This window comes from Oncorhynchus nerka, linkage group LG12, assembly GCF_034236695.1.
Source record: "Oncorhynchus nerka isolate Pitt River linkage group LG12, Oner_Uvic_2.0, whole genome shotgun sequence".
In the NCBI taxonomy this organism is placed as follows: Eukaryota; Metazoa; Chordata; class Actinopteri; order Salmoniformes; family Salmonidae; genus Oncorhynchus; species Oncorhynchus nerka.
The window spans coordinates 4,916,447-4,944,069 of record NC_088407.1 but is presented as its reverse complement, the minus strand read 5'-3'; the positions used below and the strand labels follow the sequence as shown (position 1 = coordinate 4,944,069).

Below are 27,623 nucleotides of genomic sequence, written 5' to 3'. Positions count from 1 at the left end.
GAGTTCTAGTCTCTCTCTCTCTCTCTGTCCTGCCTGTGAGTTGAGTTCTTCCTCTCCCTCCTCTCCTTTTTAAGGACCCATCCAGTCAGACCCCTCCCTCTATTTTTCTCTATCTCTCTCTATCATCCTTTAAGTTGAAATGGAATTTAAATTCACTTCCTGAATTGACTTTGTACCGGGAATATTTCAAATGAATAAAGTGCATAATCCTTTTAGAGATTAAAACAATATTCATCATATTTAATCGTAATACACACGATTTCCACTGTTCTGTTTGTGACATTTGGGTTGATTTCCACTGTTCTGTTTGTGACATTTGGGTTGATTTCCACTGTTCTGTTTGTGACATTTGGGTTGATTTCCACTGTTCTGTTTGTGACATTTGGGTTGATTTCCACTCTTCTGTCTGGGACATTTGGGTTGATTTCCACTGTTCTGTTTGTGACATTTGGGTTGATTTCCACTGTTCTGTTTGTGACATTTGGGTTGATGGTCACTAGACTTGAATCAGAATGTTATGGGGTTAAACTCCAATCTGTTGATAGTGATTGACGCCAGACTGGAGGAACAAGGACAGAGGACCCTGATATCTACTGTAGTCTCTGAACACTGTGATTCTGTAGCGGCAAATTAAGTCACAGAGGTTCAGAGAAACAAGCTTGTTTGGGCCTACTGCCTGAGCTTCAGAGAAACAAGCTTGTTTGGGCCCTAATTACTCAGGTTTGGGCCCTACTGACTCAGGTTTGGGCCCTACTGACTCAGGTTTGGTTCCTACTGACTCAGGTTTGAGCCCTACTGACTCAGGTTTGAGCCCTACTGACTCAGGTTTGGGCCCTACTGACTCAGGTTTGGGCCCTACTGACTCAGGTTTGAGCCTTACTGACTCAGGTTTGGGCCCTACAGACTCAGGTTTGGGCCCTACTGACTCAGGTTCAGAGAAACAAGCTTGTTTGGGCCCTACTGACTCAGGTTTGGGCCCTACTGACTCAGGTTTGGGCCCTACTGACTCAGGTTTGGGCCCTACTGACTCAGGTTTGAGCCCTACTGACTCAGGTTTGGGCCCTACTGACTCAGGTTTGGGCCGTACTGCCTGAACTTCAGAGAAACATCCCTCCTCTATAATTCTATAGCCTACACGATTCCAGATATTGTAAGGTTAATAACACTACCAAAGTTGTCTTTGAAGTCTAAACATGGAGCCCAATATAACCAGTAGGAATTATCACTCACTTTGACAACTTGTGGTCACACATTAGATAGCATCTTCCCAATAGAAACTTCTTCTCTTGAACAACATCATTTTCTATATAATTTTTACTCGTCCTTTATGTGCTTTATGAATTGACCATGTGGTAGTATTTTATTTGTCCCAAGTTAGCTCACAGATTTGACCGTTTTCTGAAGGAAAGTTTCACCCATTTGGAATGCCGTGCATCTGTGAGCGATGTTCCATCTTTCCCAGGGGGTCCTTTCATGTTTTCCTTTTGTAATTGCAGCCTGGTCTCAGTGGCCAGACGTAACATACAGTAAATAGTACACTAGGCCCAAAACCAAAGGAGAGTGGTTAGTTGTAGTGGGTCGTTGGGGCGTATAACGCAAATGTCTAACAACCCAACTGTAACAACCCTAACCTTAATGTTAGCTAACCCTTCCCCCAACCCTAAATGTTAGCTAACCCTTCCCCCAACCCTAACCTTAATGTTAGCTAACCCTTCCCCCAACCCTAACCTTAATGTTAGCTAATCCTTCCCCCAATCCTAAATGTTAGCTAACCCTTCCCCAACCTTAATGTTAGCTAACCCTTCCCCCAACCCTAACCTTAATGTTAGCTAACCCTTCCCCCAACCCTAATGTTAGCTAACCCTTCCCCAACCCTAACCTTAATGTTAGCTAACCCTTCCCCCAACCCTAAATGTTAGCTAACCCTTCCCTAACCTTAATGTTAGCTAACCCTTCCCCCAACCTTAATGTTAGCTAACCCTTCTCCTAACCTTAATGTTAGCTAACCCTTCCCCTAACCTTAATGTTAGCTAACCCTTCCCCCAACCCTAACCTTAATGTTAGCTAACCCTTCCCCCAACCCTAACCTTAATGTTAGCTAACCCTTCCCCCAACCCTAACCTTAATGTTAGCTAACCCTTCCCCCAACCCTAACCTTAATGTTAGCTAACCCTTCCCCCAACCCTAACCTTAATGTTAGCTAACCCTTCCCTCAACCCTAACCTTAATGTTAGCTAACCCTTCCCCCAAACTTAATGTTAGCTAACCCTTCCCCCAACCCTAACCTTAATGTTAGCTAACCCTTCCCCCAACCCTAACCTTAATGTTAGCTAACCCTTCCCCCAACCCTAACCTTAATGTTAGCTAACCCTTCCCCTAACCTTAATGTTAGCTAACCCTACCCCCAACCCTAACCTTAATGTTAGCTAACCCTTCCCCCAACCCTAACCTTAATGTTAGCCAACCCTTCCCCAACCCAACCTTAATGTTAGCTAACCCTTCCCCCAACCCTAATGTTAGCCAACCCTTCCCCAACCCTAACCTTAATGTTAGCTAACCCTTCCCCTAACCTTAATGTTAGCTAACCCTTCCCCCAACCCTAACCTTAATGTTAGCTAGTGTGGTTTTCCACTTTGATTTTGAGTGTGACTCCAAATCCAGACCTCCATGGGTTGATACATTTTATTTCCATTGATAATTTGTGTGTGATTTTGTTGTCAGCACATTCAACTATGTAAAGAAAAAAGTATTTAATAAGAATATTTCATTCATTCAGATCTAGGATGTGTTATTTTAGTGTTCCCTTTATTTTTTTGAGCAGTGTATATATTCTGAGGGCTACAACCTATCTGTCTGTCGTAACGGATACTGCAGTTGAACAAGCATGACGCAGCCCCTACACTTTGGCCCCTTTTTGTTTTGTGATGATGTTTTTGGGTCATCTTTATAGTTGTTGTCACAATCTTAGTTCCTGAAAAGATACCACTACTTGACTGACTCCCGCACAGCTTAGCCAATGTTTGTAGTGACGATGAATAACGGACATGTCATCGCTAATTAGACTGCTTGTTTGTGTTCCACCTCTGGGCAGCCTAAAGTTTCAGGCGGCCGAGCAACTATGAATACCGGTGAAAAGAGTCTGACACTGGGGCGGGATCGTTTTGTATCGCCCGGCGCCATAGTTTTGCCATATATGCTAATATCTTGGCGAGAGTAAATAGTTGCATGTAACTCAGCAGCTAAGAAGAACATTAAATCGTTATTACGTTTGCAATACTGACCACACAGTTTGCACGAACATTTCGACAAAAGTATTTTGTGTAAAACATATAAATAGCTGCATGTAGCCTATAACCCCTCCTGAAGAAAAAACCGACAGGAAGTCGCGTTTATGCAACTCCTTGATCACACCTACCGCTTCATTGCGCAATATGGTACACAGTATGTGCTCAACAAAAGTTCAACATTCACCTGCCAATATTTATATCAAGCGGTATATGAATAACGTTTGGTGCATAATGACTCGATCACAACGGCGGCGTCAGGTCATTGCGTTTCTGCACACCACAAATACATTCATTTCCTATGGAAGCTGCGTTAAGCTTTATGTGTGTTGCTTAAATGGGATTTATCGAATTATGTGTACATTTACATTTACATTTAAGTCATTTAGCAGACGCTCTTATCCAGAGCGACTTACAAATTGGTGCGTTCACCTTAAGACATCCAGTGGAACAGCCACTTTGCAATAGTGCATCTAAATCTTTTAAGGGGGGGGGGGGGGTGAGAAGGATTACTTTATCCTATCCTAGGTATTCCTTAAAGAGGTGGGGTTTCAGGTGTCTCCGGAAGGTGGTCGTGAGGGAGTTTGTTCCACCATTGGGGGGCCAGAGCAGCGAACAGTTTTGACTGGGCTGCGCGGGAACTGTACTTCCTCAGTGGTAGGGAGGCGAGCAGGCCAGAGGTGGATGAACGCAGTGCCCTTGTTTGGGTGTAGGGCCTGATCAGAGCCTGGAGGTACTGAGGTGCCGTTCCCCTCACAGCTCCGTAGGCAAGCACCATGGTCTTGTAGCGGATGCGAGCTTCAACTGGAAGCCAGTGGAGAGAGTAGACGGTTTGACAGAAATGGTCGCAGAAGGTGAATGTTGAACTTTTGTTGCAGACATATCCAGATGATGCTGCGTAGCATTTTGTGCGATAATGCTGTAGTTTTTTTTTTTGCGACGTGTAAATTTGATAAACCCAACCTATGCACCACACAGAACACACTGCAACTGCCTCTGCAAGACAAACGGCAGCGTTCCATAGAGTCCCACAGTATGAGTCATAATACCCATAAGACCTAGCGGTCGAACAGGGAAATGGTACCAATCATTTTTCCACCATACATTTTTCGCCATAGGGGATTTAAGAAACACTTAAAATAAGGGCTGTTTCATTTTTTTATGTAAAAAAAAAAACGTTTCACCTTTATTTATTCATGTAGGCTTACCCTGACATTTTGATAACCATGTCAATGCCTCTTTGACAAGGTGACTTTATGCTAATTAGCTGCTAATGAGGCTATCATAGAGAACTACAAATACCATGATGATCTGGACGAGACTGCTGAATCAAGGCAAAGGTAAGAATCTCTGGATTAACTATCTAATGTTTGCTAAATGTAGTGATTAATACATTGGCAAGTTATAAAAAAATAAAACAAATCCAAGCGGCCTCCTGCCCCACAACTAACCAGGCCAGACTATGACCAGGTGTGTCAGGGTTGTTTGGCCACAAGGTTATTGTTTTTTTTTACCCCGTTTTGTCCCTTGGCTTATATTTGCAACTCCTCAATGGTCTCCGGGAGAGGTGAAGGTAAATAAGGGCCCAGATCACCTACTCTGAGACTCTTTGTGAATAAGGGCTCAGATCTTTTACTCTGAGACTCTTTGTGAATAAGGACCAAGATCTTTTACTCTGAGACTCTTTGTCAATAAGGGCCCAGATCTTCTACTCTGAGACTCTTTGTGAATAAGGGCCCAGATGTTCAGTGAGTGTATTGCAGTTCATAAGTACCGAATGCAATCAAAAGTCATATTACACCAGACATGTTCAATCATTTCAATGTCAAGCCTGAAGAGGGGAATCTAACTGCAGGGGGATCAAGGACCTCATTGTTTTGGTTCTGAGGTCTCCATTCCCTTGGAGCACAGGACCCGATGTTCCAGCCTTGACGACGACCTGACGACAACAAAACTATCATATCAAACTTTCTGAAACAATTGGGATTGTTTACTCATCGTAACCTAGATAGAGTTACAGAGGACAAACACAACATCTTTATTCAGGTGACACAATTACACAACTAACACAACTACACATACAGCCCCATACTACTAATACAAATACACATACAGCCCTATACTACTAATACAACTACATATACTACTAATACAACTACACACACAGCCCTATACTACTAATACAAACATATACTACTAATACAACTACACATACAGCCCTATACTACTAATACAACTACATATACTACTAATACAACTACACACACAGCCCTATACTACTAATACAACTACACATACAGCCCTATACTACTAATACAACTACACACAGCCCCATACTACTAATACAACTAATACAACTACATACAGCCCCATACTACTAATACAACTACACACACAGCCCCATACTACTAATACAACTACACATACAGCCCCATACTACTAATACAACTACACATACAGCCCTATACTACTAATACAACTACACACACAGCCCCATACTACTAATACAACTACACACACAGCCCTACTACTAATACAACTACACATACAGCCCCATACTACTAATACAACTACATATACTACTAATACAACTACACACACAGCCCCATACTACTAATACAACTACACACACAGCCCTATACTACTAATACAACTACATATACTACTAATACAACTACACATACAGCCCCATACTACTAATACAACTACATATACTACTAATACAACTACACAAACAGCCCTATACTACTAATACAACTACACAAACAGCCCTATACTACTAATACAACTACACACACAGCCTATACTACTAATACAACTACACACACAGCCCTATACTACTAATACAACTACACACACAGCCCTACTACTAATACAACTACACATACAGCCCCATACTACTAATACAACTACATATACTACTAATACAACTACACACACAGCCCTATACTACTAATACAACTACATATACTACTAATACAACTACACATACAGCCCTATACTACTAATACAACTACACACACAGCCCTATACTACTAATACAACTACATATACTACTAATACAACTACACATACAGCCCTATACTACTAATACAACTACACACAACAGCCCTACTAACAAACAGCCCCATACTACTAATACAACTACACACACAGCCCCATACTACTAATACAACTACACACACAGCCCTATACTACTAATACAACTACATATACTACTAATACAACTACACAAACAGCCCCATACTACTAATACAACTACACAAACAGCCCCATACTACTAATACAACTACATATACTACTAATACAACTACACAAACAGCCCTATACTACTAATACAACTACATATACTACTAATACAACTACACAAACAGCCCCATACTACTAATACAACTACATATACTACTAATACAACTACACACACAGCCCTATACTACTAATACAACTACACAAACAGCCCCATACTACTAATACAACTACACACACAGCCCTATACTACTAATACAACTACACACACAGCCCTATACTACTAATACAACTACACACACAGCCCGATACTACTAATACAACTACACACACAGCCCCATACTACTAATACAATTACACACACAGCCCCATACTACTAATACAACTACACACACAGCCCCATACTACTAATACAACTACATATACTACTAATACAACTACATATACTACTAATACAACTACACACACAGCCCTATACTACTAATATAACTACTGTGTTTGTGTGTTTGTGTGTGGGTGGGTGTGTATGTTGGCTGTTGATAAGACTCTGTGCAACTCACAGGGAGACTGGGGAAAATGTACTTCTTTTAACATTCTGTAGAACTTGATTTATTTGGGTCACAAAGGTAGTACCTAGTAATAAACCAGGTGACGAGAGAGTAATATTTAGTTAAGGGAAGTAAATAGTACATATATATAGTAGCTTGTGAAACTCATTCCTCAGCCTGACGTGTTGCCCCTAGTTGAAGAAAGCTAACGGCGCGACGGAGTAGAGACTCTTCAGGAGGACGGGTCACGTTGTGTTTAGGTAGGCAGAGCGGGGTTCAGAGTTTCAGCGGAATCAGGAGGAAGCGGTAGTCGCCACGCATGTACCACAAACGTCCTTTCTTCGCATATGGACCACAAACGTTCTTTACAGTAAACATGAAGCAGTTGACTGCAACGTTGACATAGCGTCTTCTGATGTGTCTGATTGAAATGACTCAAACGCTTTTGATAGTAGCTTACCCTTCACGTGTTTTAATCAGTTCATTTCAGGTTGTTAAATGTACTCAGTTATTGTTCTGAGAATTGTGCCCATTCTTCCAATTCCCTAACACACGCCATGGCTGGACATCAGCGGGCTGCCATGTAGCCCAAAATGCCTCTGTATATAGCGCACTACTTACACCTGGGGCCTATAGGTTTCAGTGAAAAGTGGTGCACTATATAGGGAATAGGGAGCCATTTGTAACATGGCCAATGGACAATGATAATTCAATGTCCTTATTTCATTTGTTCTAGGTTCATTTTGTTTTGAATGTCATAAGGAAGTGTGATTAGAATGTTCTCGTCACGTACCGTTCTCTCTAGATAAAGATGGAAAGCTGCCGACTGCAAAGTAAACAGATTCTTCTGGCATCACTACTGTGCGTTGATAAAATACCCCAATCAAACGAGTAGTCTAAACTACGGCAGACTCTGTGGCTTGAGTTGGCTGCAATAGATCGCTTTTCGGTCAACTATACCAAAAAACTATTCTGTCATTAAATGTGACTCCCGAGTTGCGCAGCGGTCTAAGGCACTTCACCTCAGTACTAGAGGCGTCACTACGGACACCCTGGTTCGAATCCAGGTGTATCACAACCGGCCGTGATTGGGAGTCCTATAAGGCGGCGCACAATTGTCCCAGTATGGTCTGAGTTTGGCCGGTATAGGCCGTCATTGTAAATAAGATTTGGACTTGCCTAGTTGAATAAAGGTTCAATTTAAACCAGCAACAGTGTGTGTAGGACTAATGAATGACCACAAGGTGACAGTACATGCTCACCAAACCATAACTGTTCTAGTGTAACAGTACTGCTTCCTTGCCCAACCTGGGCTCAAACCAGGGATCCTTTGAACTCATCAGCAACCATCACCCACAAAGAATCATTACCTGTCTAGGAAACAACTAGGTCTCAGAGCGAGTGACGTCCCCGATTGAATGCTACTAGCACACAGCTAACTGGCTAGTCATTTCACACCGCTAACTAGCTAGTCATTTCACACCGCTAACTAGCTAGTCATTTCACACCGCTAACTAGCTAGTCATTTCACACTGCTAACTAGCTAGCCATTTCACACTGCTAACTAGCTAGTCATTTCACACCGCTAACTGGCTAGCCATTTCACACCGCTAACTAGCTAGTCATTTCACACCGCTAACTAGCTAGCCATTTCACACTGCTAACTAGCTAGCCATTTCACACCGCTAACTAGCTAGTCATTTCACACCGCTAACTGGCTAGCCATTTCACACCGCTATCTAGCTAGCCATTTCACACCGCTAACTAGCTAGTCATTTCACACCGCTAACTAGCTAGTCATTTCACACCGCTAACTGGCTAGAAATTTCACACCGCTAACTAGCTAGCCATTTCACACCGCTAACTAGCTAGTCATTTCACACCGCTAACTAGCTAGTGTTAAGCTCAGAGAGATTTCACACCGCTAACTAGCTAGTCTCTACAGGAGTTGTTCCTAGAAAGCAGGGTCTCTAAGGAGCTGCCATTTCATAGGGTCCTAAGGAGCTGTTCCTAACTAGCTAGTCATTTAAGGAGCTGTTCCTATAGCAGGGTCTCTAAGAGATGTTCCAAGGGGAAGCTGGTCTCTAAGGAGTTGTTCCTATAGCAGGGTCTCTAAGGAGCTGTTCCTATAGCATGGCCTCTAAGGAGTTGTTCCTATAGCAGGGCCTCTAAGGAGTTGTTCCTATAGCAGGGCCTCTAAGGAGATGTTCCTATAGCAGGGTCTCTAAGGAGCTGTTCCTATAGCAGGGCCTCTAAGGAGCTGTTCCTATAGCAGGGTCTCTAAGGAGTTGTTCCTATAGCAGGGCCTCTAAGGAGATGTTCCTATAGCAGGGTCTCTAAGGAGCTGTTCCTATAGCAGGGCCTCTAAGGAGATGTTCCTATAGCATGGCCTCTAAGGAGCTGGTCCCATAGCATTGTCTCTTAGGGGAAGCTGTTCCCATAGCATTGTCTCTAAGGAGATGTTCCTATAGCAGGGTCTCTAAGGAGCTGTTCCTATAGCAGGGCCTCTAAGGAGATGTTCCTATAGCATGGCCTCTAAGGAGCTGGTCCCATAGCATTGTCTCTTAGGGGAAGCTGTTCCCATAGCATTGTCTCTAAGGGGAAGCTGTTCCCATAGCATTGTCTCTAAGGGGAAGCTGGTCCCATAGCATTGTCTCTAAGGGGAAGCTGGTCCCATAGCATTGTCTCTAAGGGGAAGCTGTTCCCATAGCATTGTCTCTAAGGGGAAGCTGTTCCCATAGCATTGTCTCTAAGGGGAAGCTGTTCCCATAGCATTGTCTCTAAGGGGAAGCTGTTCCCATAGCATTGTCTCTAAGGGGAAGCTGTTCCCATAGCATTGTCTCTAAGGGGAAGCTGTTCCCATAGCATTGTCTCTAAGGGGAAGCTGTTCCTATAGCAGGGTCTCTAATTCCTGGTGGGCTGTGTCGTTTGTCTGCAGATTTTTTCTATTTCCTTTCGACAACCAGGTGAAAGGAGTCCCTAACTAATCAATGACCTTAATTGATCAATCAAGTATAAGGGAGGAGCGAAAACCCTCAGAAACTCGGTCCTCCAGCAACTAAGTGTGTCACCCCCAAAGGATTTATCCTACTGTAAAGTGTTCAACTTCTTACTTAGACACCCGGGACCAAAAAACGAGCATCTCAACGGCCGTTTAAAAAAAAACTTTATTAAAACAGGAAGTCCCATTGACGTCAGAAGTGCTAGCCTGGTCCCAGATCAGTTTTGGGGGTAAATACCTTTCAGATTAATATCTGTACAATTTATTGACAGTATTCTGCTAATAACCTATCTAGGTTGGGAGATTAGTTGTTTACAGGAAGAATAACATCATGTATTTATTGAAACCTGGTGACACATGTAACGGATGTGAAACGGCTAGCTTAGTTAGCGGTGGTGTGCGCTAAATAGCGTTTCAATCGGTGACGTCACTTGTTCTGAGCCCTTGAAGTAGTAGTTTCCCCTTGCCTCTGCAAGGACCGCGACTTTTGTGGAGCGATGGGTAACGATGCTTCGTGTTGTTGATGTGTGTAGAGGGTCCCTGGTTCGTGCCCGGGTATGGGCGAGGGGACGGTCTAGACTCTAGAGTTATGCTGTTACATGGTCCTATGATAGGTGTTCGAGCAACTCTGGGGCCTAGTTTTTCTAACGTGATCTATCTGGATTTCGCCCGATCAGATAACATAGAAATGGAATGAATAGATCGGAAGTCCCCATTCAGTTCAATGATTTGTCCGTTCTATTAATTTAATCCTATTTGAGAGACGAAATCCAGATACTTTTAGATCAACTGGGCCCTGGTGAACCTTTGGGATCACATTGATGATGATTTAAAAAATAAAAAGAAGAAGAAATGTAGTCTCAGATTATTCAGGAAAAAAAACGTCCCTTGACGCTTCTCCTACATTGTGGCTACGCACAGATTCCCACTAGATAGCACAGCCACAAACTACAAATTTGGCGATAGTAATAATTCTAGAAAACAAAACTTCGTTTTTTGAAATCTTAATTTAAGTTTAGGATTAGCCATAAAGTTGTCAATTTGGTTAAGGTTCGATTTAAAATCACATTTTAAGAAGATCAATTCTAGAAATAGTCCGTTTGTTAATGACTTTGTGGCTGTGTTAACTAGTTACGACCTTACGCACAGCAAGGTAGAAATACTTCCGGGATTTGAATGTAGTTTCGATATTTTGTTTTACATTTCCGGTTTTCCGAAAAGTTCCAATTGTACTTTTGTCCCAAAGTCTCTAATAGTTTCCTGGCGCAGTTTGACATTGATCTAGATATTAAATCAAAGGAAACGGACGAAGAAATACATCTGAAAGAAATAGAAGGTAAAACTTTGCAAACTTTTCTGGTCGTTGTTTACGTTTTGTTCGCCAGGCGACATTCATAACTAACAACGAGTAAGTAGCCGACAAGTTGTACTTTAAACAGGCCTAACTTATACTTCTAATCACGGAAACAGCGGATGTTGTATAGAGAAATGGATTGCGAATGATTTCTAATTGATATGACTATCTGTCCGTCGTGTGACTAGTAGTCAGATGAGAGGAAGACATCGAAACCTCTCACTGCCCTGGCCAACTTGTTGTATAAACTATGTGTGTTGTGAATGTTTATTGTGGGCTATTTGCAATGGGCCAAGCTTATTATACTAGAATTATAGACATTTTATCCGGTTGTTATACAAATGATTTACGAGACAACTATTCTGTCATTGAATGACAACAACAGTAACGTTACTAGTTTACGTGTGTGTTTGTAGTGTTGGTGAATAACCGCAGGTGGCAGTGTATGCTAACCAAACCAGAACGACCCTGTGGTAGTTGGACAGCTGGAGTGGAGAGTAGGAAGGCTCAGTCAGAGAGGAGGAGGAGAAGAGTAAAGCTCAGTCAGGGAGGAGGAGAGTAAAGCTCAGTCAGAGAGGAGGAGAGTAAAGCTCAGTCAGGGAGGAGGAGAGTAAAGCTCAGTCAGAGAGGAGGAGGAGAGTAAAGCTCAGTCAGAGAGGAGGAGAGTAAAGCTCAGTCAGGGAGGAGGAGAGTAAAGCTCAGTCAGAGAGGAGGAGGAGAGTAAAGCTCAGTCAGAGAGGAGGAGGAGAGTAAAGCTCAGTCAGAGAGGAGGAGGAGAGTAAAGCTCAGTCAGAGAGGAGGAGAGTAAAGCTCAGTCAGGGAGGAGGAGAGTAAAGCTCAGTCAGAGAGGAGGAGGAGAGTAAAGCTCAGTCAGAGAGGAGGAGGAGAGTAAAGCTCAGTCAGAGAGGAGGAGGAGAGTAAAGCTCAGTCAGAGAGGAGGAGAGTAAAGCTCAGTCAGGGAGGAGGAGAGTAAAGCTCAGTCAGGGAGGAGGAGGAGAGTAAAGCTCAGTCAGAGAGGAGGAGAGTAAAGCTCAGTCAGGGAGGAGGAGAGTAAAGCTCAGTCAGAGAGGAGGAGAGTAAAGCTCAGTCAGGGAGGAGGAGAGTAAAGCTCAGTCAGAGAGGAGGAGGAGAGTAAAGCTCAGTCAGGGAGGAGGAGGAGAGTAAAGCTCAGTCAGAGAGGAGGAGAGTAAAGCTCAGTCAGGGAGGAGGAGAGTAAAGCTCAGTCAGGGAGGAGGAGAGTAAAGCTCAGTCAGGGAGGAGGAGGAGAGTAAAGCTCAGTCAGGGAGGAGGAGAGTAAAGCTCAGTCAGGGAGGAGGAGAGTAAAGCTCAGTCAGGGAGGAGGAGAGTAAAGCTCAGTCAGGGAGGAGGAGGAGAGTAAAGCTCAGTCAGAGAGGAGGAGAGTAAAGCTCAGTCAGGGAGGAGGAGAGTAAAGCTCAGTCAGAGAGGAGGAGAGTAAAGCTCAGTCAGAGAGGAGGAGAGTAAAGCTCAGTCAGAGAGGAGGAGAGTAAAGCTCAGTCAGAGAGGAGGAGGAGGAGGAGAAGAGCAAAGCCCAGAGAGGAGGAGAGGATTAAAGCTCAGTCAGAGAGGAGGAGAAGAAGAGTTAAGCTCAGTCAGAGAGGAGGAGAAGAAGAGTTAAGCTCAGTCAGAGAGGAGGAGGAGAAGAGTAAAGCTCAGAGAGGAGGAGGAGGAGAGGATTAAAGCTCAGTCAGAGAGGAGGAGGAGGAGGAGAGGATTAAAGCTCAGTCAGAGAGGAGGAGGAGAAGAGTAAAGCTCAGAGAGGAGGAGGAGAGGATTAAAGCTCAGTCAGAGAGGAGGAGGAGAAGAGTAAAGCTCAGTCAGAGAGGAGGAGGAGGAGAAGAGTAAAGCTCAGAGAGGAGGAGGAGAGGATTAAAGCTCAGTCAGAGAGGAGGAGGAGAAGAAGAGTAAAGCTCAGTCAGAGAGGAGGAGGAGGAGGAGGAGAGGATTAAAGCTCAGTCAGAGAGGAGGAGGAGGAGGAGAAGAAGAGCAAAGCTCAGTCAGAGAGGAGGTGGAGGAGAGGATTAAAGCTCAGTCAGAGAGGAGGAGGAGGAGAGGAGGGGCATGGCACTCAAAAGGAAGTGTTCAGCTCAAAATGAAAGGAAGTAGAATCTAATATTTATATTTCCATGTTTCAACTTCTCCGGGTTTGACTGTCTATAAAATGTGTATTCTGTACAAAGAAAGGAAGGATGATGGTGGAGGGGGAGAACCAGAGAGGGGAGACCCTCATACCCAGCGAGGGAGAGGGGTCTGGTGGACAGGAGGCCATCCACATGGTAAGAACTACCAGGTATCCAGGACACTACTGAGTGTTGATGATAATATGTTTGGGACAAGAAGAGGACATATAAAAACTGCATTCTGTGATTTGAAAAACAACAAAACCCGGAGTCTCTCTATGGTCTCCTCTGGATATTCTTCCAGAATCAATTTGGGTAAATAGAAAAAGATTTAAAAGTGACCATTGGAGAGGTTTCCAGATCCCGGAGTCTACTTTAACAATATGAACAATGTGTTTATGTTAAATATAGTATGTAATATTATTATAACACTGTATCATGTCAAGGATATCAGTATTTAGTGCCTATCAGCATCATACTATGTAGAACGGATGAATAACATCACTGGTTCATTCAGCCTGTCCACTGTTCTGATCAGTGTATTTATGAGATAAGAGTACCATTGTCCAGTGATTTGTCCAGTGATGTGTCAGGTAAAGGGTGTGGCACAATGATGTCATCAACAGGTGACTCACCTGTGGCACTGAAGTAAGCAAACGCGCACACACACCTCCCTGTCTCTCTGTCTGCTAACCTCCCTGTCTCTCTGTCTACTAACCTCCCTGTCTCTGTCTACTAACCTCCCCGTCTCTCTGTCTGCTAACCTCCCCGTCTCCCTGTCTGCTAACCTCCCCGTCTCTCTGTCTGCTAACCTCCCCGTCTCTCTGTCTGCTAACCTCCCTGTCTCTCTGTCTGCTAACCTCTCTGTCTCTCTGTCTGCTAAACTTCCCTGTCTCTCTGGCTGCTAACCTCTCTGTCTGCCAACCTCCCTGTCTCTCTGTCTGCTAACCTCTCTGTCTGCTAACCTCCCCGTCTCTCTGTCTGCTAACCTCCCCGTCTCTCTGTCTGCTAACCTCCCCGTCTCTCTGTCTGCTAACCTCCCCGTCTCTCTGTCTGCTAACCTCCCCGTCTCTCTGTCTGCTAACCTCCCCGTCTCTCTGTCTGCTCACCTCCCTGCCTCTGTCTGCTCACCTCCCCGTCTCTCTGTCTGCTAACCTCTCTGTCTGCTAACCTCCCCGTCTCTCTGTCTGCTAACCTCCCCGTCTCTCTGTCTGCTAAATCTCCCCATCTCTCTGTCTGCTAACCTCTCTGTCTCTCTGTCTGCTAAACTCCCCGTCTCTCTGTCTGCTAAACCTCTCCATCTCTTTGTCTGCTAACCTCCCTGTCTCTCTGTCTGCTAACCTCCCCGTCTCTCTGTCTGCTAACCTCCCCGTCTCTCTGTCTGCTAACCTCCCCGTCTCTCTGTCTGCTCACCTCCCCGTCTCTCTGTCTGCTAACCTCCCCGTCTCTCTGTCTGCTAACCTCCCCGTCTCTCTGTCTGCTAACCTCTCTGTCTGCTAACCTCCCCGTCTCTCTGTCTGCTAACCTCCCCGTCTCTCTGTCTGCTAAATCTCCCCATCTCTCTGTCTGCTAACCTCTCTGTCTCTCTGTCTGCTAACCTCCCCGTCTCTCTGTCTGCTAAACCTCTCCATCTCTTTGTCTGCTAACCTCCCCGTCTCTCTGTCTGCTCACCTCCCCGTCTCTCTGTCTGCTAACCTCCCCGTCTCTTTGTCTGCTAACCTCCCCGTCTCTCTGTCTGCTCACCTCCCTGTCTCTCTGTCTGCTCACCTCCCTGTCTCTCTGTCTGCTCACCTCCCTGTCTCTCTGTCTGCTAACCTCTCCGTCTGCTAACCTCCTCGTCTCTCCGTCTGCTAACCTCCCCGTCTCTCCGTCTACTCTCTCTCTGTTTTGTCATTCTTCTTTTTGCTTACACACACACACACACACACACACACACACACACACACACACACACACACACACAGCAGTGTTTGTCCAAGGTGACGTTACTGTGTGCAGCAGGTAGAGGTGACTCAGTGTGTCCGGACTGTAAGGTGACTCAGCACAGGTGTTCTATTCTTTCATTCTGTGTGTTTTCACTTCCTACCAGAAGGAGTCCGTTGTCGAGGACAACACAGAACCCGATGAGGGTAAGGCAGCAATAAAATCAATGAATCACCCTCTCACCCCTGACCTCTCACCCCAGACCCTATAGCAGTGGTCCCAAACTAGTGGCCCGTGGGCCGAATTTGGCACTTTTTAATTTGGACCCCAGGTTTTCTAAGCAAAAATAATAATAATAAAAACAAATTTAAATATAAGACTAAAAATGTGATTTTATTTGTCACATGCTTGGTAAACAACAGGTGTGGACTAACAGTGACATGCTGACTTATGGGTCCTTGGTAAACAACAGGTGTGGACTAACAGTGACATGCTGACTTATGGGTCCTTGGTAAACAACAGGTGTGGACTAACAGTGACATGCTGACTTATGGGTCCTTGGTAAACAACAGGTGTGGACTAACAGTGACATGCTGACTTATGGGTCCTTCCCAACAATGCAGAAAATAGAGAAATAATAGAAAAGTAAAACAGTAATAATGAATCCACAAAGAGTAACGATAACTTGGCTATATAAAATATACTATACTACTACTACTACTACTAATACACTATACTACTACTACTACTAATATACTATACTACTACTAATACTAATATACTATACTACTACTACTACTACTAATACACTATACTACTACTAATACTAATATACTATACTACTACTACTACTAATACACTATACTACTACTAATACACTATACTACTACTAATACTAATATACTATACTACTACTAATACTACTAATATACTATACTACTACTACTACTATTACACTACTACTACTACTACTACTAATACACTATACTACTACTAATACACTATACTACTACTAATACTAATACACTATACTAATATACTATACTACTACTACTACTACTAATATACTATACTACTACTACTACTATTACACTACTACTACTACTAATACACTATACTACTACACTACTACTACTAATACACTATACTACTACTAATACTAATATACTATACTACTACTACTACTAATATACTATACTACTACTACTAATATACTATACTACTACTAATATACTATACTACTACTACTAATACATTATACTACTACTAATACTAATATACTATACTACTACTACTAATATACTATACTATACTACTACTACTAATATACTATACTACTACTACTACTAATACACTATACTACTACTAATACTAATACACTATACTAATACTAATATACTATACTACTACTACTACTAATACACTATACTACTACTACTACTAATATAATATACTACTAATACTAATATACTATACTACTACTACTACTACTAATATACTACTACTACTACTACTACTAATCTACTATACTACTACTACTAATATACTATACTACTACTACTACTAATACACTATACTACTACTAATATACTATACTACTACTACTACTACTACTAATATACTATACTAATACTAATATACTATACTACTAATACTAATATACTATACTACTACTACTAATACACTATACTACTACTAATACTAATATACTATACTACTACTAATATACTATACTACTACTACTAATACACTATACTACTACTAATACTAATATACTATACTACTACTACTACTAATATACTATACTACTACTACTACTAATACACTATACTACTACTAATACTAATATACTATACTACTACTACTACTACTAATATACTATACTACTAATACTAATCTACTACTACTACTACACTATACTATACTACTATACTATACTACTACTAATACTAATATACTATACTACTACTAATGCTAATATACTATACTACTAATACACTATACTACTACTAATACTAATACACTATACTACTACTAATACTAATATACTATACTACTACTACTAATATACTACACTACTACTACTAATATACTACACTACTACTACTAATACACTATACTACTACTACTACTAATACACTATACTACTACTACTACTAATACACTATACTAATACTAATATACTATACTACTACTAATACTAATATACTATACTACTACTACTAATATACTATACTACTACTAATACTAATATACTATACTACTACTACTACTAATATACTATACTACTACTAATAGTAATATACTATACTACTACTAATAGTAATATACTATACTAATACTAATATACTATACTACTACTACTAATATACTATACTACTACTAATACTAATATACTATACTACTACTAATACTAATATACTACTACTACTACTACTAATATACTATACTACTACTAATATACTATACTACTACTAATACTAATATACTATACTCTATTCAACAGCAAATCAGCTCCAAGTGATTTTTAATTTTGGTCTGTTCAAAAGTCTTCCCACGCATTCCAGAGATATCTGATGGTAAACAAATGTACGTTTTTAAATTCTGTTTTCGTCTAATATTATATCTGTTTGGGTCTCTACCATCTAGGTTCACGGAAGCCAACCACAGGACCAGTGGTTGTCACGGGAAACCAGAAAATGCCCGCCATCGAGAAACTGGAACAGGTTCGCAAATGGAGCATCACTACTTATAAGGTGAGAGAGAGGGGGAGGGAGGAAAGGGAGGGAAGGAAAGGGAGGGAGGGAGGGGGTGAAAGAGAGAGGGAGGGGGGAGGAGAGGAATGGGGAGAGGGGAAAGGGAGGAGAGAGAGAGATGGGGAAGGAAAGAGCGAGGAGAGAGAGATGAGGGTGGGAGAGATGAGAGGGATGGAGAGAGGGTGGGAGGGAGGGAGGAGGGAGAGGGTGGGAGAGATGAGAGGGAGGGAGGAGGGAGAGGGATGGAGAGAGGGTGGGAGAGATGAGAGGGATGGAGAGAGGGTGGGAGAGATGAGAGGGAGGGAGGAGGGAGAGGGTGGGAGAGATGATGGAGAGAGGGAGGAGGAGGAGAGGGTGGGAGAGAGGGAGGGAGAGGGAGGGAGGAGGGAGAGGGATAGAGAGAGGGTGGGAGAGATGAGAGGGAGGGAGGAGGGAGAGGATGAGAGGGATGGTGGGAGGGAGGGAGAGGGAGGGAGGAGGGAGAGGAATAGAGAGAGGGTGGGAGAGATGAGAGGGAGGGAGGAGGGAGAGGGTGGGAGAGATGAGAGGGAGGGAGGAGGGAGAGGGATGGAGAGAGGGAGGGAGGAGGAGAGGGATAGAGAGGGTGGGAGAGATGAGAGGGAGGGAGGAGGGAGAGGATGAGAGGGAGGGAGGAGGGAGAGTGATGGTGGGAGGGAGGGGAGGGAGGGAGGAGGGAGAGGGTGGGAGAGATGAGAGGGAGGGAGGGAGAGGGATAGAGAGAGGGTGGGAGAGATGAGAGGGAGGGAGGAGGGAGAGGGATGGAGAGAGGGTGGGAGAGATGAGAGGGAGGGAGGGAGGAGGGAGAGGGATAGAGAGAGGGTGGGAGAGATGAGGGGAAGAGCAAGTTACTCTTCAAGAAACTCCTTTCTCTGCTTGTCCTGCATGTCACATCTCTCTCTCTCTTCCTCTCCTTCCTCACTCTCCATTCCTTACTCCCCTTTCTGCCCTTCCCTCCTCTCCCCTCCCCCCTCCTCCCCAGTGTACTAAGCAGGTTCTGTCAGAGAAGATGGGTCGTGGATCCCGTACGGTCGACCCAGAACTCGAGGCCCGCATCGACATTCTCCGTGATGACCGCCGCCGTTATGATCACGTGACCTGCCTGGCCCAGACACTCGCCACGCAGCTCGCCCAGGTCACACAGACGCAAAGGACTCTGGGCGATGCCTTTACCGAACTCAGCCTCAAAACGCCGCCACTACACGTGAGAGATTTTAATACATTTTATTTTGAAAGAACATTCCTCTAGTCTGGGTACCAGTCCTCTAGTCTGGGTACCAGTCCTCTAGTCTGGGTACCAGTCCTCTAGCCTGGGTACCAGTCCTCTAGCCTGGGGACCAGTCCTCTAGTCTGGGTACCAGTCCTCTAGTCTGGGTACCAGTCCTCTAGTTTGGGTACCAGTCCTCTAGTTTGGGTTCCAGTCCTCTAGCCTGGGTACCAGTCCTCTAGTCTGGGGACCAGTCCTCTAGTCTGGGTACCAGTCCTCTAGTCTGGGTACTAATCTTCTAGTCTGGGTACCAGTCCTCTAGCCTGGGTACCAGTCCTCTAGCCTGGGTACCAGTCCTCTAGCCTGGGGACCAGTCCTCTAGCCTGGGGACCAGTCCTCTAGTCTGGGTACCAGTCCTCTAGCCTGGGTACCAGTCCTCTAGTCTGGGTACCAGTCCTCTAGCCTGGGTACCAGTCCTCTAGTCTGGGTAACCAGTCCTCTAGTCTGGGGACCAGTCCTCTAGTCTGGGGACCAGTCCTCTAGCCTGGGCACCAGTCCTCTAGCCTGGGCACCAGTCCTCTAGCCTGGGCACCAGTCCTCTAGCCTGGGCACCAGTCCTCTAGCCTGGGTACCAGTCCTCTAGCCTGGGTACCAGTCCTCTAGTCTGGGTACCAGTCCTCTAGTCTGGGGACCAGTCCTCTAGCCTGGGGACCAGTCCTCTAGCCTGGGCACCAGTCCTCTAGCCTGGGCACCAGTCCTCTAGCCTGGGCACCAGTCCTCTAGCCTGGGGACCAGTCCTCTAGCCTGGGCACCAGTCCTCTAGCCTGGGGACCAGTCCTCTAGCCTGGGTACCAGTCCTCTAGCCAGGGTACCAGTCCTCTAGCCTGGGTACCAGTCCTCTAGCCAGTCCTCTAGCCTAGGTACCAGTCCTCTAGCCTGGGTACCAGTCCTCTAGCCTGGGTACCAGTCCTCTAGCCAGTCCTCTAGCCTGGGTACCAGTCCTCTAGCCTTGGTACCAGTCCTCTAGCCTGGGTACCAGTCCTCTAGCCAGTCCTCTAGCCTGGGTACCAGTCCTCTAGCCTGGGTACCAGTCCTCTAGCCAGTCCTCTAGCCTGGGTACCAGTCCTCTAGCCTGGGCACCAGTCCTCTAGCCTGGGCACCAGTCCTCTAGCCTGGGTACCAGTCCTCTAGCCTGGGTACCAGTCCTCTAGCCTGGGTACCAGTCCTCTAGCCAGTCCTCTAGCCTGGGTACCAGTCCTCTAGCCTGGGTACCAGGCCTCTAGCCTGGGTACCAGTCCTCCAGCCTGGGCACCAGTCCTCTAGCCTGGGTACCAGTCCTCTAGCCTGGGTGCCAGTCCTCTAGCCTGGGTACCAGTCCTCTAGCCTGGGTACCAGTCCTCTAGCCTGGGTACCAGTCCTCTAGCCTTGGTACCAGTCTCTCTGCTAATAATCAAATCAAACGTTTAGTCACATGCGCCAAATACAACCGGTGTAGACCTCACAGTGAAATGCTGACTACAAGCCCTTAACCAACCGGTGTAGACCTCACAGTGAAATGCTGACTACAAGCCCTTAACCAACCGGTGTAGACCTCACAGTGAAATGCTGACTACAAGCCCTTAACCAACCGGTGTAGACCTCACAGTGAAATGCTGACTACAAGCCCTTAACCAACCGGTGTAGACCTCACAGTGAAATGCTGACTACAAGCCCTTAACCAACCGGTGTAGACCTCACAGTGAAATGCTGACTACAAGCCCTTAACCAACCGGTGTAGACCTCACAGTGAAATGCTGACTACAAGCCCTTAACCAACCGGTGTAGACCTCACAGTGAAATGCTGACTACAAGCCCTTAACCAACCGGTGTAGACCTCACAGTGAAATGCTGACTACAAGCCCTTAACCAACCGGTGTAGACCTCACAGTGAAATGCTGACTACAAGCCCTTAACCAACCGGTGTAGACCTCACAGTGAAATGCTGACTACAAGCCCTTAACCAACCGGTGTAGACCTCACAGTGAAATGCTGACTACAAGCCCTTAACCAACCGGTGTAGACCTCACAGTGAAATGCTGACTACAAGGTGGACTGGGGACAGCAAGGAGTCATCAGGCCAGGTAGTCCTGAGGTATGGTCCTCTAGTCTGGGTATGGTCCTAGGGCTCAGGTCTTCTGAGAGAGAAAGAGGAGGAGTCATCAGGCCAGGTAGTCCTGAGGTATGGTCCTCTAGTCTGGGTATGGTCCTAGGGCTCAGGTCTTCTCAGAGAGAAAGAGGAGGAGTCATCAGGCCAGGTAGTCCTGAGGTATGGTCCTCTAATCTGGGTATGGTCCTAGGGCTCAGGTCTTCTCAGAGAGAAAGAGGAGGAGTCATCAGGCCAGGTAGTCCTGAGGTATGGTCCTCTAGTCTGGGTATGGTCCTAGGGCTCAGGTCTTCTCAGAGAGAAAGAGGAGGAGTCATCAGGCCAGGTAGTCCTGAGGTATGGTCCTCTAGTCTGGGTATGGTCCTACGGCTCAGGTCTTCTCAGAGAGAAAGAGGAGGAGTCATCAGGCCAGGTAGTCCTGAGGTATGGTCCTCTAGTCTGGGTATGGTCCTAGGGCTCAGGTCTTCTCAGAGAGAAAGAGGAGGAGTCATCAGGCCAGGTAGTCCTGAGGTATGGTCCTCTAGTCTGGGTATGGTCCTACGGCTCAGGTCTTCTCAGAGAGAAAGAGGAGTCATCATCAGGCCAGGTAGTCCTGAGGTATGGTCCTCTAGTCTGGGTATGGTCCTAGGGCTCAGGTCTTCTCAGAGAGAAAGAGGAGGAGTCATCAGACCAGGTAGTCCTGAGGTATGGTCCTCTAGTCTGGGTATGGTCCTAGGGCTCAGGTCTTCTGAGAGAGAAAGAGGAGGAGTCATCAGACCAGGTAGTCCTGAGGTATGGTCCTCTAGTCTGGGTATGGTCCTAGGGCTCAGGTCTTCTCAGAGAGAAAGAGGAGGAGTCATCAGGCCAGGTAGTCCTGAGGTATGGTCCTCTAGTCTGGGTATGGTCCTAGGGCTCAGGTCTTCTCAGAGAGACAGAGGAGGAGTCATCAGGCCAGGTAGTCCTGAGGTATGGTCCTCTAGTCTGGGTATGGTCCTAGGGCTCAGGTCTTCTCAGAGAGAAAGAGGAGGAGTCATCAGACCAGGTAGTCCTGAGGTATGGTCCTCTAGTCTGGGTATGGTCCTAGGGCTCAGGTCTTCTCAGAGAGAAAGAGGAGGAGTCATCAGGCCAGGTAGTCCTGAGGTATGGTCCTCTAGTCTGGGTATGGTCCTAGGGCTCAGGTCTTCTCAGAGAGACAGAGGAGGAGTCATCAGGCCAGGTAGTCCTGAGGTATGGTCCTCTAGTCTGGGTATGGTCCTAGGGCTCAGGTCCGGTACTGAGTCAGTGTGCGGGGTTACCGGCCAGTCGAGGTAATCTGTAGATGGGGGTGAAATTACCAGCACCGTCCTCAAGACAATTGCTTTTATTTTTGGTTTAATTCTAATTTCTGGATAAGGCTTCAAATACAGACTTGAATGTTTTCAACAGTTTTTTGTGTGCAAATGTCGTCTCAAATCCTCTTGGTCTGCATTTCTCAGGTAGAGTTTGGTCTGAACGGGGACACCCAGCGGTTCCTGTCGAAGAGCGGAGAGGTCATGGTCTCGGCTATGAACTCTTTCACCTCCGATATGAACACACTGGTTAACAAAACTATAGAGGACACCATGGTTAACGTGAAACACTACGAGACAGCCAGGTAACACTAACACACACACACACACACAGAGACCAGGCAACGCAACGCAACAACCTTTGTGTCATCTCGCTAGGCCAGCGACCATTTTGGCTCGATGTCTTACAGGATAGAATATGACGCGTACCGTTGTGACCTGGAGGACTTGAACCTGGGACCTCGAGACACCGCCACCCTCCCCAAACTAGAGCAGGCCCAGAGAACCTTCCAGAACCAGAGAGAGAAGTATGAGAAGAGCCGAAACGACCTGTCAGTCAAACTCAAACTTCTGGAGGAGAATAAGGTAAGGAGACGATGTAAGGAGACGGGGTCAAATAGGGGGTGCGTTTATGACCAGGGATCACTTCCTACCGAGTCACCCTCAGAGAGTGGGGTCATGGTCAGGGATAACTTCCTACTGAGTCACCCTCAGAGAGTGGGGTCGTGACCAGGGATCACTTCCTCCCGAGTCACCCTCAGAGAGTGGGGTCGTGACCAGGGATCACTTCCTCCCGAGTCACCCTCAGAGAGTGGGGTCGTGACCAGGGATCACTTCCTCCCGAGTCACCCTCTCATTCACTCCTCTCCCTCCCTCATTTTCCCACTAATCCCCCCCCCCCTCCTCTCCCCCCCCAGGTAAAGGTTCTCCAGCATCAGTTGGTATTGTTCCATGGTGCTGTAGCCTCCAACAGCACCTCCAACCACCAGCACCTGGAGCTCAGCCTGCAGCAGGCAAGCACCAAGCTACCCATGCCCGGTACGGAGCCTCCTTCCTGGCTAGAGGAGAGCTCATCACCCCAATAACCATCCACCATGTCTGGGGGCCCATGAAACCTTCCAGTATCTTAATGCAAGTTGGGGCCTCTCAACTGCCACATCTGTGGGACAAAACAGGGGGTATTGTCGACACTCCTGTTCTCTTACCCTATATGTCCTATAGGTTCTCCTCTTACCCTATAGGTCCTCCTCTTACCCTATAGATCCTATAGGTCCTCCTCTTACCCTATAGATCCTATAGGTCCTCCTCTTACCCTATAGATCCTATAGGTTCTTCTCTTACCCTATATGTCCTATAGGTTCTCCTCTTACCCTATAGGTTCTCCTCTTACCCTATAGGTTCTCCTCTTACCCTATATGTCCTATAGGTTCTCCTCTTACCCTATAGGTTCTCCTCTTACCCTATAGGTTCTCCTCTTACCCTATAGGTTCTCCTCTTACCCTATATGTCCTATAGGTTCTTCTCTTACCCTATAGGCCCTATAGGTTCTCCTCTTACCCTATAGGTTCTCCTCTTACCCTATAGGTTATTCTCTTACCCTATAGGTTCTCCTCTTACCCTATAGGTTCTCCTCTTACCCTATAGAACCTATAGGTTATTATCTTACCCTATAGGTTCTCCTCTTACCCTACAGATTCTACTTTTACCCTATAGGTTATTCTCTTACCCTATAGGTTCTCCTCTTATCCGATAGATCCTATAGGTTCTCATCTTACCCTATAGATCCTATAGGTTCTTCTCTTACCCTATAGGTTCTCCTCTTACCCTATAGGTTATTCTCTTACCCTATAGGTCCTATAGGTTCTCCTCTTACCCTATAGCTTCTGCTCTTGCCCTATAGAACCTATAGGTTCTCCTCTTACCCTATATCTTACCCTATAGGTTCTCCTCTTACCCTACAGATTCTACTTTTACCCTGTAGGTTATTCTCTTACTCTATAGGTTCTCCTCTTACCCGATAGATCCTATAGGTTCTCCTCTTACCCTATAGGTTCTCCTCTTACCCTATAGGTTCTTCTCTTACCCTATATGTCCTATAGGTTCTTCTCTTACACTATATGTCCTATAGGTTCTTCTCTTACCCTATAGGTCCTATAGGTTCTCCTCTTACCCTATAGCTTCTGCTCTTGCCCTATAGAACCTATAGGTCCTCCTCTTACCCTATAGGTCCTATAGGGCCTCCTCTTACCCTATAGGTCCTATAGGTTCTCCTCTTACCCTATAGGTTCTCCTCTTACCCTATAGGTTCTCCTCTTACCCTACAGATTCTTCTCTTACCCTATAGATTCTCCTCTTACCCGCTAGATCCTATAGGTTCTCATCTTACCCTATAGGTCCTCCTCTTACCCTATAGATCCTATAGGTTCTCCTCTTACCCTATAGATCCTATAGGTTCTCCTCTTACCCTATATATCCTATAGGTTCTCCTCTTACCCTATAGACCCTATAGGTTCTCCTCCTTCTCCTTTTTCACTCTGTTCCTGCTACTTGACCATAGACTGTTGTTCACTCTGTTTCTCCTACTTGACTATAGACTGTTGTTCACTCTGTTTCTCCTACTTGACCATAGACTGTTGTTCACTCTGTTTCTCCTACTTGACTATAGACTGTTGTTCACTCTGTTTCTCCTACTTGACCATAGACTGTTGTTCACTCTGTTTCTCCTACTTGACTATAGACTGTTGTTCACTCTGTTTCTCCTACTTGACCATAGACTGTTGTTCACTCTGTTTCTCCTACTTGACTATAGACTGTTTGTTCTTGACTCTGTTTTCACTCTCCTACTTGACCATAGACTGTTGTTCACTCTGTTTCTCCTACTTGACCATAGACTGTTGTTCACTCTGTTTCTCCTACTTGACCATAGACTGTTGTTCACTCTGTTTCTCCTACTTGACCATAGACTGTTGTTCACTCTGTTTCTCCTACTTGACCATAGACTGTTGTTCACTCTGTTTCTCCTACTTGACCATAGACTGTTGTTCACTCTGTTTCTCTTATTCACTGACTGTATATGAGTTCTGTTTGGCAATAGCATTGTTATTATCACAGCATTTCTGTTATTATTATGTATACAGTATGTACAGTTCTCCTGTATTGACTAATGCTGTGTCCAAAATGTCACCCTGTTCCCTACGTCGTTCACTACCTTTGGAACTCTATAAAGGGAAGTGCGTAGCATGTGGGGACGCAGCCTACAACTAAAGGACCAAACTAACATGCGGTGCTGAGATATGGAACCAAAGCCAGAGACTGTAGAATGTTCGAGACCGTTAGAACCTTTTACACTCTAGAACCTTCTTGGACTTTATAAGGATCTTTTAGATTCCTACCAGAATCAACTACACTGAGCAAAAATATTAAAAAATATGCACAAAACAATTTCAAAAATTTTAACGAGTTGCAATTCATATAAAGGAAATCAGTCGATGTAAATCAATTCATTAGGTCCCTAATCAGGTGATTGAAGCCAGATGTGAGGTCCTGGGTTGTCGTGGTTACATGTGGTCTACGGTTGTGAGGCCGGTTGGACGTACTGCCAGATTCTCTAAAACAACATTGGAGGTGGCTTATAGTAGAGAAATGAACATTCAATTATCTGGCAACAACTATGGTGGACATTCCTGCAGTCAGCATGCCAATTGCACTCTCCCTCAACTTGAGACATCTGTAGCATTTTAGAGTGGCCTTTTATTGTCCCCGGCACAAGGTGCACCTATGTACTGATCGTGCTGTTTTTAATCAGATTCTTGATTATGCCACACCTGTCAGGTGGATGGATTATCTTGGCAAAGGAGAAAATGCTCACTAACAGGGATGTAAACCAATTTGTGTACAACATTTGGGAGAAATAAGCTTTTTGTGCGTAAGGAACATTTCTGGGACCTTTTATTTCGGCTCATGAAACTTGGGACCAACACTTTTTCCGTTTTGTATTTTTGTTCGGTATAATTCCAAACGCATCTTTTGCACTTGTCTATCTACCAAAAATAACAATTGTGTATAATTGTGTGTTTTTGAATATAAACGCAATTTAATGCCAAATATCGAGATCAACATTATTCTTTGTGTATAATGTACGTGTTTTTGATTCTTTAAAAATAGGAAATTCAAAAAGCACTCGCACATCTGAGTTATCTTCGTTGCAGGTGCATGATAACAGTTGAATAAAACGAGACAAAAAGGAGAAACCTACACACTGCTCTTTCAGCTTTACAAATCGCCCTCCCGTCCAATCAGAGGCTGACACATAAAGCTTATTACAGAGCAGTGAGCGGGTTTCACATTTTTTTTTCTTTCTCAAATCTTAAAATAGGGAATGCACTTGCACATCTGAGTGGGCTTGTTGCAGGTGCGTGGGAATCATTTGTGGCGATCTTAAAGAAAATGACTTGCACACACTGCTCTTGCCAGTGTTACTTAGATTTGTTAAGCTTTTATGTATTGACTTGTTGGCTTTCCTCAGAGCTTTTGCATTTATGACATCACTCACTATGACATCATCTTTTATGTATTGACTTGTTGGCTTTCCTCAGAGCTTTTGCATTTATGACATCACTCACTATGACATCATCTTTTATGTATTGACTTGTTGGCTTTCCTCAGAGCTTTTGGTGTGTTTTTGAATCTTGCCCATTA

At 44.8% G+C, this 27,623-nt stretch overlaps 2 protein-coding genes across 7 annotated transcripts in view; one reads left to right on the top strand and one right to left on the bottom strand.

Annotated features, from left to right (window-relative positions):
• The window catches only part of LOC135574226 (galactose-specific lectin nattectin-like), a 13,256-nt gene extending 5,146 nt beyond the window's left edge, over positions 1–8,110 (bottom strand). The window contains exon 1 of one of the 3 annotated variants that reach the window (XM_065025162.1): positions 7,872–8,110. The gene's annotated coding sequence lies outside the window, so the exon portion shown is untranslated. Of the gene's footprint in view, positions 213–7,871 lie in introns of those variants that run through there. The other 2 variants (XM_065025161.1, XM_065025163.1) reach the window with 2 other exon arrangements.
• Positions 8,111–11,251: 3,141 nt separating this feature from the next.
• Positions 11,252–25,734, top strand: LOC115124766 (arfaptin-1-like). 4 transcript variants are annotated; one of them, XR_010465248.1, is made up of 9 exons: positions 11,253–11,415; positions 13,632–13,727; positions 15,661–15,700; positions 18,144–18,250; positions 19,251–19,472; positions 23,073–23,230; positions 23,336–23,510; positions 23,843–25,209; positions 25,435–25,734. XR_010465248.1 is itself a non-coding variant. In XM_065025159.1 (8 exons), exons 2-8 carry the CDS (start codon positions 13,641–13,643, stop codon positions 24,008–24,010), a joined length of 954 nt encoding a protein of 317 aa, XP_064881231.1. In that variant the 5' UTR covers positions 11,252–11,415; positions 13,632–13,640; the 3' UTR covers positions 24,011–25,734. The 4 variants fall into 4 exon arrangements, 3 of the variants coding, with proteins under 3 accessions (XP_064881231.1, XP_064881230.1, XP_064881232.1); XM_065025159.1 differs by having other exon boundaries at positions 11,252–11,415; positions 15,664–15,700; positions 23,843–25,734; XM_065025158.1 differs by having other exon boundaries at positions 23,843–25,734.
• The last annotated feature ends 1,889 nt before the right edge of the window (positions 25,735–27,623 follow it).

What these genes read in the sequence shown, in the direction of transcription:
- LOC115124766 (XM_065025158.1), top strand. Translation starts at nt 13,641, where the DNA reads ATGATGGTGGAGGGGGAGAACCAGAGAGGGGAGACCCTCATACCCAGC. An exon ending in TCAAAACGCCGCCACTACAC is followed by an intron (nt 19,473 to 23,072) that starts GTGAGAGATTTT and finishes TGCATTTCTCAG; the next exon opens with GTAGAGTTTGGTCTGAACGG. An exon ending in AACTTCTGGAGGAGAATAAG is followed by an intron (nt 23,511 to 23,842) that starts GTAAGGAGACGA and finishes CTCCCCCCCCAG; the next exon opens with GTAAAGGTTCTCCAGCATCA.